General features: G+C 36.4%; 1 protein-coding gene across 2 annotated transcripts; it reads left to right on the top strand.

Moving 5' to 3' along the window:
* Positions 1-1265: 1265 nt before the first annotated feature.
* Positions 1266-14872, top strand: LOC133852212 (phospholipase A(1) LCAT3). 2 transcript variants are annotated; one of them, XR_009895904.1, is made up of 11 exons: positions 1266-1584; positions 2856-2947; positions 3950-4077; positions 4247-4382; positions 4491-4542; positions 6448-6548; positions 7165-7344; positions 12548-12709; positions 13328-13382; positions 13687-13740; positions 14497-14583. XR_009895904.1 is itself a non-coding variant. In XM_062288914.1 (11 exons), exons 1-11 carry the CDS (start codon positions 1365-1367, stop codon positions 14656-14658), a joined length of 1338 nt encoding a protein of 445 aa, XP_062144898.1. In that variant the 5' UTR covers positions 1266-1364; the 3' UTR covers positions 14659-14872. The 2 variants fall into 2 exon arrangements, 1 of the variants encoding a protein (XP_062144898.1); XM_062288914.1 differs by having other exon boundaries at positions 12548-12705; positions 14497-14872.
* The last annotated feature ends 1007 nt before the right edge of the window (positions 14873-15879 follow it).

The following is a 15879-nucleotide window of genomic DNA, read 5'->3' on the forward strand; positions in this document are numbered from 1 at the left end:
ATCTGCCTTTCTCACGTACGGTCCAAATAGGAAACCAATTGCAATAAGTATATACTTTTCTTTTAAATTCATTTGAAATTTTTTCCAATTTATAAAATTATCATATGATTTATAAAATTTATATATTCTTTTAATAACATTAAACATAGTTGTCGGCTTGTGGCGTGTGACTATAACAGTTTTCAGTACGGCCCTTCTAGAGGTCTCAATCCGCCTAAATTAACTTATAAGAAAAAAAGCATACCCACCGTATAAAATAACCAATCTATCATTTATATATGAGGTATAAGCTTATTTATATATAAAGAGGTAGAGTGAAGCCTGAATTGAATTTTTTACTTCCACTTAATTTAAGAGTGCTTAGAGTTTGATTTAGTTTGAGAGTCCTCTTTCCATTTAACTGTAAATTAACTGTTGCCTATATTCTTTAATTAATTTTTATTGGACTCGAATTGAAATTATTACTCAAATTCGACTTAAAGCATGATTATTCCTAACACATGCTAACATGTTTTTAACTACTGAAAAAACATAATTTAGAAAGAAGAAGAAGAAAAAAAAAAACATATTGACAATAATTTAGAGATGAATTGAACAAAGCCTGACCCACTTGACGGTTAGGTGGGACGAGCCGTGTGGTGTGGCTACGCGTGATAGAAGAGGTGGGTGTGAATTGGCGTGACATGTATTTATTTTAGGCTTTAGATAGCTCTACTTTTACGCATTGGTCCCTCTATTTTTTAGTATTTCTACTTTTTCTTAATTAGTTTCACTTTTTATTCCTTTCTTTGAACAAAATTTTGAGTTTATATATTACGTTCACGTACTACAATAGTACATAATAGATGTTACTAATTTAAGTTTAATTATATATATATATATATATATATATATATATATATATATATATATATATATATATATGTTTATATAGTCGAACCTTATTATATATAAAATGGATGATTTAAATTATAACTGCTAAAGACTATTTAACTTATAATCTCTTTCCAATTTATTGTTTTAATCATATTGCTTATTTATCTTATTGGTTGTGTTTGATTTTATTGTAAGAATTATTTTTTGTCAGACTATTTTTAAAAGAATTAAAATAGTAGACAAAACTATGAGAATTTCTTTACAGAAGAAATGTGGTTAAAACTTAGAAAGACTGAGAAATGTTTAAAAATAAGAACAAAGTGCAATGGCCAACATGCAAATACTTATATCTTTTCACTTTTCAGTCACTCTCTCTACTCCCTAGACTCTTTCAAGAACAGAGATTTCCCGAGGGAAACGGCTCTATATAACTACCACCTCCGCCATTTCAAAACCCGAACCCGAACTTGCCATTCCTGCTCCCACCAATGTTCGGAGGGCTGTTTTCCTGTCCGTGCTTTGGAGAACGGAGCTCCGACAATTCCGGGACCGATCTCGACCCGGTTCTGCTCGTCTCTGGCATGGGAGGCTCCATTCTCCACTCCAAGAAGAAGAAGTTCGGATTTGAGACCCGGCTCTGGGTCCGGATCCTACTGGCGGACCTCGAGTTCAAGAAGAAGCTCTGGTCTGTCTATAACCCTGCCACAGGTTACCTCTCTCTCTCTCTCGCGCGCATATATATATATATATATGTGTGTGTGTGTGTTGGTTTGTGCATGTCGGAGTGTGTATATGCATATGTATATATGCGTGTATTTATAGTTGTTGTGTGTGTGTGTTTTTGCATGTAAGTTACACTGTGTGATTACTCTTTTTCCATTATTTAATTGCGAAGAAAGTATAGGAAAAATTTGAAGAAAATGAAATTTTTTTAATTTTATTTTATTTTTCCTCTGTGTTGCTGAGAAAGTTAAGGATAACTAAATCTTAGTTGAATTGCGTTATGAGTTGAAGTTGATTGTGGTTATTGCTCCCCCCCAACCCATAACAGAAAAAAAAGAAGAGAAATGAACATAATTGATAGTGATGTTTAAGCTCAAATACAGTGTTTGGTTGCCGGGAAAAACAAAAGAAACTCAGACGGTGAATCTTGGGTTTGTTAATAGTTGACCCTCAAGGAAACTGTTTTTTTGTCTTTTTTTTTTTTTTTTTTTTCAATGTTTGGCTATGTTTGTCAATTGTTAAACAATGGCTAATCTTTCCTGAACTTGATCATAATTTAACCAAATAAAACCATAATTTATTTTGCGCAATATTATAAACTGTGTTATTCGTGGAAGCCTCACAAAAATTTCTAAATTGATATAATTGATTTTCGTAGTTCTTAAGTTGTTGGTAATAGTTTCTTTTTGCAAATTCAAATTATTTAGTGACAAAAGTGATTAGCAATCATTAATAATGATAATCCTAGACATGTCCAATAATTTCCAAACTATCATTAATATTTCCATAACGTTCTTAGATGTTACTAGTAATTCACAAAATTCAAAACTCTGAATTATTCAGGGACTTTTGAATTATTTGCAGTTAGATGTTACTTATAATTCCGAAATTATATTCAAAGTGCATGATTGTATCTCTCTCTCTCTCTCTCCCTCAAATATATTGCTTGCTCATTCATATTTATTCATTACAACAGTTCTAGGAAAATTACTAAAGTGTGATCCTGTGACTCTATAAGTTGATTAATGTAATGGTAATGGAGGTGTTTGTGTTTCCATATCTATTATGTTCGATAATGCAATAGTTTTATTTCAACTGTTTGGAGAGATGGTGGTACTGTCATCTGCAATTTAGCTTTCTTGTCTTTATATCTGAGTTCTTTTATTTTTATTTCCAATGGCATATTAATTTTGTTTCCCCAAATTAGTCTGCCTTAACTTTGTGTGTGTGTGTGTGTGTGTGTGTGTTTTTTTTAGGTTATACAGAAACATTGGATGATGCCACTGAAATTGTAGTTCCCGATGATGATTATGGGCTGTACGCAATTGATATTTTAGATCCGTCATTGGTATGATCAATAAACCTCTCCATGGATTCTCAAAGTCCTGTACTGATGTAGCATATAGTACTTTTTCCATACAGGTTGATTTTTTTTTTCTTTTTCAAAATCAGATGGTTGTGGAACTTCTCCACCACTTGGGGTTGGTTGATCCGAAGTAAATAAAACATGCAGCTGTTCTTGATTTGAGTGATCACCAATTACAAACATGATTTAGAATAGGCCTAACTTTCATTAAAATTCATTTTGAAAAAAAAATTACAAATTCATAAATAGTGGCCCAGCTGACTTATCTCTATAAACAAGGGAGTTTTTCTTGTTTTCGCTTATGATCATCATAAATTAATGACTTATAAAAAAATAAAACTTGGGAAGCGTCCCCTCTCTCTCTCTCTCTCTCACTTCCTCTTAGTCTCTGTCTTTCTTCCTAATGTTCTCTTGCACTCGGCTTTTGGTTTCCTAGCTAGTCAAGTGCTGCGTTTTTTTGAATTTGTGCACTGACAATTACTGCCAAGAAATTATTTGACATTTATATGTTTAAACAAATAACACATTGATGTTCAAAGTCACTCATCTCCTGTTTATCTTGCTTTTGATTTGATCAACTACTTGTTCACTTGTTGCCTTCATACCACACATTACTATGCTTTCAGATATGATCAACTAATGGTTCTTCCCCTTCAGCCTTCACCTGTTCTTTCAGAATGACTGGTAATTGCAGCAGATATGGTCATGTGAAGTTCCTGTCGGACTTTCCCTCTGGTACTATCATCGCCAGCTAACCGACTAATTAGATAATAGTTATGGCTTTATCTGTGAGCACTACATTCCAGTCAATTCTTGGATCATGGAATTCCACACCCACTAGGAAACAGTTTAGTTAAAATCATCATTGAAACATGAGAGTTGGTTTGAGAGTCGCAGAAACTTCCATTCCATCTTCATTACTTTCAAAATTTTGTATTCTTTCCCTCTCATTTGTTTCTGATATCATATTCCTTGATGTTCCAGGTGATAAAACTTATACATTTGACAGAGGTATATCATTTTCATGCTATGATTGATATGCTTGTTAAATGTGGGTATAAGAAGGGAACCACATTATTTGGATATGGTTATGATTTCCGGCAAAGCAATAGGTAATCCATTTTTATCAGTTGCTTTTTTGGTGTTCAAGTTGATATTTTGGTGATGCAATTCTTAAGTGACTCAACATCTAGACCGCTAGACAAGGTTTAATTATTACAACAGTGGCTATTAAGAGTGTCTTAATGTTGCTCATAGTTACCTGCAATATATCATTGGCAGAATTGACAAGTTAATGGAAGGTCTTCAAGTGAAGTTGAAAGCTGCTCACGAAGCTTCTGGTGGTAGAAAAGTCAATATAATTTCACATTCAATGGGTGGGATGCTAGTGTTGTGTTTCATTTCACTCCATAATGATGTGCGCAAATTTATCTTGTTAATTAGTTGTTTCATGGGACATATGCAAAAAGTAATAAACTCCTGTGCCACAAGAGGCATGACTAGTGATTTAACTTTCTGTCTGCAGGTATTTTCCAAGTATGTGAATAAGTGGATTTGCATTGCGTGCCCTTTTCAAGGTAATCTACTTTATAGGAAATCAACAAAAATTGCCTCAAATCATTGATTGACTACTCTGAGATAGAGAGAAAACAATTCCACTCACTTTTCAGTAATCCATCAGAAATATAGTGGGTTTTAATAATAATAATTGTCAGAACTGTTACTTAATAGATTCAAAGAGATAAAGGTTCTTTTCAGTGTTTTGGGAACAACTTTCTACATTGCTGAAAGTCAAAATAATTGGGTTTTGCTGAAGCGAAAAAAGAAAGAAAAAAAGAAAGAGAGAAACAAAGGGGGAAATAGAATAGGAATGAAAAGTCTTCTAATTATGATCAACGCAAACAAAAATTTGCAGTAAAGCTGAAAGTTCATTGGAGTTATGAGCTTGGAGTATTGGTTGAAGTTTCTTACAATTTAATTTAGCATGCATTATTATCAATTAATTTGGAGAACTGTTAAAGCTGTCTCTCCATGTGTTTTTTGGGAATCGTGAAACCATTTGAATTAGTAGTACAAAACCGTATACTGCATCAGTGATTCCACAAGGCTGGAATAGTGGTGGTATAGGGCCACTACGATGATTAATATTTTTTATTTACCTATAGCCACTCATTTAAGCAATAAGTTAGGCATTTTATACGGCAGACATGTTAAGGCAATAGAAAAGTGATAAGTAGTGGCCCCAACACAATTTCTTCCATTTACATTTGAAACATAACAGATGCAATTTGTCGGAACCATAAATACAAACTAATTAAGGGGTACACCACATTTTTTTTGAACTCCTAACCTGTATAGGGACCCATTTTGGTTGGAGCCCTTGAAATGCGGAGGGTTGTTGTTCTTTCCATGTTTCAGAGATTAGTGTTGATCTGGTCCTGCTTGTCAGTGTTAAGAGGCTCCATTCTCCACTCGAAAAGGATGTATAAGCACTTTCAGCTTCAATTAATGACTGCTTATAAGTGGTTCATGCATTCAATGGCCTAGATAACTTTTGATACAAACCTTGTGTAGAACTCACCCTTGAAGACTGGCTTGCAAAGGGAGGGTGCAGAAGAGTTTATATACACATGACTAAGATGAGACTTAAGCCATGTAGGACTCTAGAATCATAACATGCCACCATGCCCTATAGCCGACGTCCACTACAACTCACTATATTTTATAGGTTGCCACCTCCGTAACTCGAACCCGTGACGTGGTGCTTGGCTCTGATATTAAATGATACAAACTTTGGGTAGAACTCACCCTTGAAAACCAGTTTGCAAGGGGAGGGTGTCCAAGAGCTTATATACATATGGTTAAGATTAGACTTAAGCCATATGGGATACTAGAATCGTAACAATTTCACTCACCTGGTTCTCAACTGGGATACCTCTTCCTCATCATGAGTGCTCTTGTTTCTTATTATATCTTTCCTTTTATCACCACTCAAGTATCTTTGCAGCCTCATTTCTCTTACCCTTTTTTTTTTTTTTTTTTTTTTTTTTTTTTTTTTTTGTGACTATGTTCCTCATAGTTAAAACGTGAACTTTATCCCAACCGCCTTGGATTTGGCTGCATGGATCCACAAACATGTTTCTTGACTTGCCAATTGCTATCTTCCAACATTTTTTATTTGATATTTCTTTACTCTCCTCTTGTAGAAATCTTGTATTACCTACAGCATTTATTGTAAATACAAATAATGAGGATAAAAATGTAACACAAAGTGCACAAGTGTGCCAATGAAGTTATACTTCTATCTTTACAATGAGACATGAGTAGAGCAAGGAGTCTAAGAATACCATTAAAGAACGTGAAGAATTTTAGCTCAGATTAACTGTTCTGAAATTTCCTATTTCTTTTCTTTCCCTCCGTTATTTTTTCATGATGTCTTGTCAAATTGTACTCCAGTATTAATTCTGTAACACAATTAACAGGTGCACCAGGATGCATCAATGATTCACTCTTAACTGGGTTGCAGTTTGTTCAAGGCTTTGAAAGCTTCTTTTTTGTATCAAGGTGGACAATGCACCAGCTGGTAATTCCTCAATTTGAGAATTTGGCCCAGTCATTGGATTTAAAACCTAAAATGGGAACTTGTTCATGTCATGCCAAGCATCTTTCTTGGTGAAACTATCCTTCCAATTTGAAGCATAACCAGTAGGTAGTGTTTCATAATGTAGTTATAACAAATAGGAAATCCTAAAAGGAAATGAATAAGTGGTACAGAATTAGAAGCATGATTGTCAAATGCTCAAGGAATGTTGTTTGGACGATCATGTGCCTTTCTTCAGTAACATCTAGGAAATTGTTGAGGCTGTCTGATTCAATTTGACTTTGGCAATCTATTCAGGCACATGACACTCCATTGAGGATTAGTATAAGTTGTACTCCTAAGTTGCGTGTACAATTTACTATGTGTTCAACTTGCTAGCATCAGGTCTAAAGAAGTGAGATATTGCTTCTAATACCATGTGACAAGGAAACTCTGGTTAGCTTTAGCTGCCATCTTTCTCAAATTAGAGAGTTCGTTCTTAGAGTTTCCAATAATGATCCTGCCTCATCAAATTCAATACTACACCCTTATTTTCTAATGATGTTTTGGTTAATATACTAAGTACTGTGAGATGACTTTTGTTTCTTTTTATATATAGTTGGTTGAGTGCCCATCAATCTATGAGATGTTGGCAAATCCAGAATTTAAGTGGAAAAAACAGCCAGAAATTCAAGTTTGGCGAAAGCATTCCATGGATGGGGAAGTTTCTGTCGATTTGGAATCCTATGGCCCAATTGAAAGTATCACTCTGTTTGAAGAAGCACTGAGGCGTAATGAGGTAATATGCTCACAATTTACTTGGCGTGAAAATAATTAATATTGGTCTTGAGATTCCTTATGCGCCTTCGCCAGTATAATTTTGTTCTGTAATTTCCTATAGTGCTGGTCTTTATCTCAATAGGTTTTTTTGCATGATAAAAGAAGATTTTATTTCCTCTCATGCATTTTAATTGCTCAAATTCACAAAACTAAATTTTTAAGTTGTTATATATTTATGACTCTTCTATGTCAAAGCTTGTGTATTTGCGATTAATTGATGCATGTAAGGCAGCAGCCCCCACCTCCACAGCCACAACATAGAGGAGCAGCTCCTTAATCTGCGCTACACCCAATCTAAATTTTCTCCAGATCGATATATGATGCTAAACCGAGACCGAGATAGAGAGAGGGGGCTGCCCCTTTGTTGGCTCTTCGAGACAAAAGCAGTCATAGGAATGGTGGTAATTCCTGTGTTCCTTCTAATTTCGTTTGGTTTCGAGAGCCTCTCCCTCCTCCCTCAGATCCTTCCTAGGTGAGACCATACATAAAAATGACATTGCCATAAACTGACAAGGTTGCAGATGGAAAATACCAATATATCATGATTTTATTCTCTTATTTATGTCTATTATTCTGATTGTAATCTCCTATTATTTCTCTCCTATTTAAACCCATGTAAATGTATGGAACAACATGGAATAAAACAATTCATCTTCTTCTCTTATGTTTTTCTCTTCACTTCAACTTAGTATCAGAGCAGTCTCTCTTTTGGGTTCTTGAGTTTTTTTCTTCTTTAGATCGTGCGATTCCATATGAGTTGGGTTCACTGTCTCGCACCCACGTCATTGTGGTTGCGTGACTGGTGAACCCGACATGACCTTCGTGGCAAAGGGTTGCTCAGCGTAGTCTGGGTCGCACCACCGGTGACTGGTGCAAATTTGGTGGAACGATCAATCTTCGATCACTGAGTGGAGTGATTTTTGGATGAATTGATCATGAAGGGTTGTCTCCTTTGGATTACCGGCAGTTTCTGGTTTTTTCCTGGAGTTTATAAGGCCTACCGGTGTATTTTGGTGGTGGTGATTTGTCTCCGGCAGCAGTGCGCGGCGGCGCTGTTCAGACAGCACAACCTTCCCTTTTACTGTTTTGTGATTTCGCTTGAGCCCATGTGTTGTGTGCTGGAGCTGTTTGGTTGGATGTTTGAATTCAAGATGGTGTAATTGGATGTCTGAATTTCACGTCATAGCACAATGGTTCATTCCAAGTCACAAACTCAATCTGTGCTAGTAAGTGCATATCAACACAATTCGAAAGGTGGTTTCAAAAGTCCAGATGGTGGTAGAGTAACATATGCTGTAACGACCCACCCCTAATGATACAATATTGTCCGCTTTTGGCTCCCAAAACTAGACTTCCCAGGAGGTCACCCATCCTGGGATTACTCTCGCAGAAGCACACTTAACTGCGGAGTTCTGATAGATTCATGACCATCACGACTTTAAAACGCGTTGTTGTGGTATTAGAGCACGCCGCAGCCATGGTAACCCCACCCACAATATTGTCCTCTCTGATATCTTGGGACTACTCGAACCCTCAACCTCAAGGCTTTGTTCCTTACACCCAACCATTTGGGCTCCAGACGCGTTGTGTCATAAAGGGTGCATTTATACATATAAGCACATCCTCATTCCCAGGCGATGTGGGACGTCACAATCACCCCCTCTTTGGACCCAGCGTCCCCGCTGGCGTCCCTCATTGGGCTTGTGCACGCTCCCACTATCTCAGGCTGGGCAATGGCTCTGATACCATTTGTAACGACCCAAGGAAAAGCGCTAGCCACATCTGCGCTATCACCCCAAAAGGACTAGTCAATTTGAAGCTTCCTTAGAATCCATTATAAAGCCCAGTTTCACCTAGTAACTAGGCAATGTGGGACTTAGCACCCATGAATATCTATATAAATTACTCACTCTATGTAAACAATTCATCTCTTCCCAATATGGGACCGGGGTGTTACAAACTCCCCCCCTTAAACCGCTGACGTCCTCGTCAGGGCCATGTCATGCAGTGCTCCAGTACCACATGACCTGGCGTTACTAGGTGGCTCTGATACCATTTGTAACGACCCAAGGAAAAGCTCTAGCCATATCTGCGCTATCACCTCAAAAGGACTAGTCCCTTTGAAGCCGTGATGGCAATGAACCTATCAGAACTCCGCAGTTAAGCGAGCCGCTGCGAGAGCAATCCCAGGATGGGTGACCTCCTAGGAAGTGAGAAGTCTGATATGGGGAGCCAAAAGCGGACAGTATTGTGTCATTGGGGGTGGATCGTTACATATGCAACCTTAGATGACAAGGACATTATTTTGTGACCATTGTAATTGGTCTTGACATATTCGAGAAACTTGTTGGAGACTTCATGGATGTCCTACTTGAGGTCGCGGGGGTCACATAGATGGAGGAACCAGGCCTCAGGCCAATCATCCATGGTAGAGATGGTTGTTTTCATACCAGATACTAATCCTCTTTTTGTTGATACTTGCGGACTCTCCATTGAATTATGCTTTGATTGGACACGCCTGCCATTGCATTCTCTTCCTTCGTTCATACAATCAATTTAGCTACTGTTCTGAATGCTTCCACTACTCACTTTGATGATCCTTGGGTCATTGACTATGGTGCCTTAAATTATATGACTAGTATATGTCTATTATTTCTGTCATATAATTCTTGTTTTGGCAGAGAAAAATTTAGAATAACCGATGGTTCTCTGTTCCTAGTTTTGGGTAAAAGATCAATTTCTGTTACACCCTCAATGACCTTGTCTTTTGTTCTTCATGTACTTGATTTTGCTGCTAATTTATTATCCATTGCATGTATTACCTATGAGTTGAATTGTCGAGTCATTTTTTACTCTCATTATTGTTTCTTTCAAGACCTAGTCACTGGAAGGATGATTGGCAGTGGTAGTTTGAGGGATGGTTTGTACTACCTGGATTTTCAACCCAAGACACAAGGTCAACTCACACAGGCTTATCATAATGTTAGGGCGGATGACTCTACAACAAGAATCTGGCTCTGGCATCAGCAATTAGGGCATCCTTTTTTATTGTTGCAACACATGTTTCCTTCTTTATTTTTACATAATAACGTTTCTAAGTTTCAGTGTGAAACTTGTGAACTTGCCAAACACTATCGTGTGTCTTTTTCTCCTAGTATCAATAAAAGTGCTAAGCCTTTTGTTCTTGTTTATATTGATGTGTGGAGCCCTTCACAGGTGGTTTTTTTGTCTGGTTATCGGTGGTTCATTTCTTTTATTGATGATTTTTCTCGGACCACATGAGTATTTGTTAAAGGATAAAAGTGATGTGGTCTCTGTGTATCAGATGTCAGATGTTTCACAAGATGATTCAGACCCAGTTTCATACTAACATCAAAATTGTTCGTTCTAACCATGGAGGTGAGTATATGTTGGGTGATCTTGGAATGTATTTTCGTAAACATGGCATTATCCATCAAGCCACTTGATGACTCCTCAGCAGAATGGGATTGCTGCACAAAAAAATCGACACCTTCTTAAGGTAACTCAATCCTTAATGCTTGATATGCATGTTCCCAAATCTTATTGGGGGGATGCCTTACTCACCACTGCATATCTTATCAATAGGATGACTTCTCGGGTCTTAGATTTCAAAACACCCCTTGAGGTGTTGTCCCCACTTTTCTCTACTTCAAAAGGTCTCTCTCTAAAGGTGTTTGGATGTGTTTGTTTTGTCCATATTCATGGTCCTGCTCAGGGTAAGTTAGATCTTCGGGCCCTCAAATGTGTTTTTGTGGGTTATTCTCCTACGTAGACGGGGTAGAAATGCTATCATCCCCCATCGAGAAAATAGTTTGCTTTGATGGATGTTACTTTGAAACACAACCATATTTCTTCTCAACCCAACCTCCTCTTCAGGGGGAGAGTCCGAGGGAAGGTGTTTTGAATCCATTACATGTTCCTACTCCTATGCTTGAGCAGGAGAAACAATAGCTTACTAATGAGTCTCTTACTCAACATATTGATAACTCATGCGCCACCTGTGGACAAGTTGAGAGTTTACTCCAGACGCTATAAAAGTCAGACTATTCCCTATGCTACATGCCAAACATCTGATCCTAACTTAGGTAATACTACTTATATCCTTGATATGAATTCGGTAATACCAGTTGTTGACGATATGAATATTCCTATTGCAAAATGCAAAGGAGTTAGGTCATACATTCACCATCTGATATCTGATTTTGTTTCCTATCAGCACCGCTCACCATCATATCATTCTTTTGTGTTCAAATTGTCTTCTGTGTCTATTCCTAGAAATCTATAGGAGGCACTTAGTGATCCAAAGTGGAGGACAATGATGCAAGAAGAGATAAAAGCCCTTCACAAAAACAATACTTGGGATCTTGTTAAGGTTGTTGGATGCAAGTGGATGTTCACTATCAAGCATAAGGCCGATGGTTTTGTGTGGAACGATACAAGGCTAGACTAGTTGCAAAAGGTTTCATTATGAGATTTTGATCTTGAAAAATCTCACTCCTAAATGTATCAAAGTGGTCTCCATTGCATATTTGAATTCACATTCCTCTTAGGATTGAGAGTCAATGCTATAAGCAATTGTGAACTCAAATTATTCATATTGAGAGTAGATATAATAGAATAACAACTCATGTGATCCGTTTAGTGCATTGTCACCATACCAACACATCAGCCAGAAGTTTTTACTTCCATGATTAAGATTGATCATCATGATTGATATGTTATAGTCCTATCAAATGGAATGTCCAATTCTATTACTGACTACGAACTATAGTTTATAAGTTATAAGGTTTATGATTTAGATTTTCTATGTGATAACCTCATTAACACACCTCAAACCATGTTCAATATAGCTTAAAGACTACATGTATATATACAAAATAATATGTACATGTACAATTATATGCCTATGTTCTTAATAAATACAAAATAACTTCTTTTTTGAACCCGTATAAAATCCTATTCCTGGGCATGACAGAAACTCCCGCTATTTTTTATATAACAAAAGCATCAGTATATTTTTATTGCTGCTAACATTTCTGGACGCAATTGTAGCATTTCTCTCTTTTCCCCAATATTTGTCCAGTTTCATCATAAATTCTTCTACGAGTAGCCAAAGCTTATATCATCTGTATTGATTGCAGCTAAATTATGATGGAAAAATGGTAGCTTTGCCCTTTAACTTTGAGATTCTCAAATGGGCTGCTGGTACTCGCCAAGTTGCGTATGATGCTAAATTACCGGATGGGGTCTGCTTCTATAACATTTATGGAACATCATTTGACACACCTTTTGATGTTTGGTATGTAAGTGAATTACTCTACAAATTAGGAATGCTTTGTAAGGTCAATGGTGGCAATCTTTCAAAGAAACTGACCAGCTATAATCCCTTATTTGTTTCAAAATATGAACATCTAAAAAGGGTTTGGAGTGCATGATATAGTTGGTCAAAGATAAGAAGCTCTCTCACCAACACCAGCTTATTTTAACTAACTCTAGTTGTACATGCTATGCAATGTTTATTTTTCATATGAATGCAATACTGAAGTTAACAATATCTGATATGTAGATCTGGGAGAAAGAGATTATAAATGAAATTTAACTTGAAATATAATCTAATGGTTAGTAGGATGAAATCTAATAATCTGCTAAATGACCTGCCTTTCTGTAAACCCAAAATTGATACAAAACTTCACTGACACTGAGATTTGGATGTTGTATATAGAAGAACCTTAATTTCAATTCTGATGATATTAGCTATCAATTTGATAAAGGCTGAGAACAAAATTATGATTGAATCAATTTACTGTGTAGTGGTTTTTGGCTTTAGACAATATAGTTTGTTCTTCAGAAAATATCACTATTATCCCATGAGCATGATAATGAAAATGTTTAATGCAATCTGACATGCATTTTTAATGCAGCTATGGTTCGGAAACATCTCCAATTGAAGACTTGTCTGAAATATGCCACTCGATGGTGAGTGATTTGATTTGATTGTGAAATCATGAACCCACTATAAGTTAAGTGCATGTGAAGATATCTTGAACCATCAACCCTCAAATTTTGAAACTAAAATGTCTATCAAGAAGGAGCTCTTCTTTAAATGGTGGTTAATCAAATTAATAGCAGTTTTTGATTTTCTTTATACACCTAAGAAATGGAGCTAGCCCTTTAAATGATTATTCTCAAACACACATGGCCTTGAATTTGTGCATTAGCTACTGACATATTCTTGTTATTTTATCTCTGTTTATAACTTGTTATCAGTTGTTTGTTCCAGCCCCAGTATTCTTATGTTGACGGAGATGGAACAGTTCCTGCTGAATCAGCAAAGGTGCTCTATCTGAACTTTCATTTGATGCATAATTTCAGCTGATCATGAAGGACAACCTCTATGATGATGTCCAGTGTCAAAACCTTGAAAAAACAATTCAAATTCTTGGTTTGCAAGTAAAACTCCAGTCATGAAAAAATTACGAAGCTTGAGCTAGACTTGGCTCGGTGTGGCTCAATTAACATCATGAACTCTTTCTAAATCCGGTCAAGCAAAGCTCAAGCAGCCAAAAGCTCATGTAGGTTTGGCTTGTTTCACCCGAAACTTTACATACCACCATGGCAAATTTAAACAAAAAGGACAATGGAAAATGATGATTTAATTTTGACAAATTTAAACAACAGTGATCATGGATATCTGGGCAGGTTTTATCGGCCGCTAAACAAGACAAAATAAGTAAGACATAGTAGTCTGAACATGGAGATTATCAGAAGTTAGTGAACATTTCAGATTTATTTTGTGAGATTAGTTTTTTTTTTTTTTCCTTCTAAGCTGTGAGATTAGTTATTGATGTAGTAAGATCTTACTACGTATCTAACTTCCATATTTGGGTATACTTGTTGTATACATTTGCAATCTTGAAATCAACAGCCTACACGGTTCCAAGAACAGAAATTTGTAATACTTTCTTGCTTGATTACTTAGTGTGCTCTTGTGATACACACTGTTGGAGTTTTGACATTTCTTTGCGAGTATTAACTTTTCTATCATATTTTACCTTTTCTCTACCAAACAAATTTTCTTTCAATTGCACAGGCTGATGGATTTGCAGCAGTTGAAAGAGTAGGAGTTGCTGCTAGTCACCGTGAATTGTTACGGGACAAAACGGTTTTTAAATATATCCAAAAATGGTTGGGGGTTGATCAAAAGGTCAGCAAGCATTTGAAGCCTTCCAGAGTGGTAGATGCTTCAAATTAGGTGGTACACGTGCAATTCTTTTGTGCTGAAAAGGGGCATGTTTCACATGTTCATGTGTTTGTAGGTTATTATATATGATCAGGATAGCATGTTGTCATAACTTTGTAAATTGCAAACCTTTTGTATTCATCCACCCTGTGTTCTCCTCCCATTCTGATATAATTTCCTATTACTTCATATATATATATATATATATATAAATTTTTGTTCAACATTTTAAAAGTGGAAAATAAGTTTTCTCCTTCTTCGTAAGGCAGAAGCATTTTGTCCAGAACCAGTGCAAGCCTCCAAATTAAGGCGGATAGTGTAGGAATACTACAGAATATAGAGTTTCTTTTTGGAGTTTCTGTGAACATTTATTATATAGCATCGGTCATGGCCCATGGATGGACCTTGCAAATACCCTATGTGTGACTCAATATATGTATATGTGCAACAAAAGACGAAAGAAAACAATAAAATAATGGAGAAAGAATGGCAGATAAAACAATTTTCTTGAAAACTAGCTTGCAAAGAGAGAGTGTACAAGAGCTTCTATATACACATAATTGATTATAGTTAAGGCACGTGGAACACTTATAATAGGGTCGTTGTAGAAGAAAAGCACGCAAAATTAGGTAGGGTTATGCATATGATACATGCATGCCACACAAAGGCAGAAAGAGATCGATGGATATTAATTAATGCATGTGATGGTCGAGTGAAGAGAGAAGATGATGAGGTTAAATCCAGGTTAAATCCAAGTTCATTTTGTTTTATGTTTTGTACAGTGTTCAAAGGTAGGTGAAGTGTGGTCAAAGTCAAAAAGGTTTGAATCCCAAACCCAACTAGGATTTCGGATATATATATATATATATATATATATATATTAATCAAACCCCAAGAAAAGAGAGGGGGAATGAGCATTCCTAGGGGGGCTTGGTAGCTTATGAGAGGATTCTGTTTGAGATTACAAGGGACAAACACAGACACGCATGAGGCATGCATTTTTTTTTTTTTAATATTTTTCAATCCCCTTTTGGGTCCACAATATTTATAATGCTATGGCCTATGATGCACCCATGCAAATGAATGTGAAAATTAATTGGAAAACCAAACGGAAACGAGCTGGAGGAAGAGGAGAGGGCATGGCATGGCATGGCATGGCATGCATGGTCATGAATTGGATGTATTTGGTGATGGGGGCAAAAGTAAAAGAAAAGAAAAAGAAAAAGAAAAAGA

The sequence above is a fragment of the Alnus glutinosa genome, chromosome 12, assembly GCF_958979055.1.
Source record: "Alnus glutinosa chromosome 12, dhAlnGlut1.1, whole genome shotgun sequence".
Classification (NCBI taxonomy): Eukaryota; Viridiplantae; Streptophyta; class Magnoliopsida; order Fagales; family Betulaceae; genus Alnus; species Alnus glutinosa.

Bases quoted from the DNA above. Each gene is read 5' to 3' on its own strand.
- LOC133852212 (XM_062288914.1), top strand. From the start codon at position 1,365: ATGTTCGGAGGGCTGTTTTCCTGTCCGTGCTTTGGAGAACGGAGCTCC. The intron at 1,585-2,855 runs GTTACCTCTCTC...TGTTTTTTTTAG, and splicing joins TGTCTATAACCCTGCCACAG to GTTATACAGAAACATTGGAT. The intron at 7,345-12,547 runs GTAATATGCTCA...TATTGATTGCAG, and splicing joins AAGCACTGAGGCGTAATGAG to CTAAATTATGATGGAAAAAT.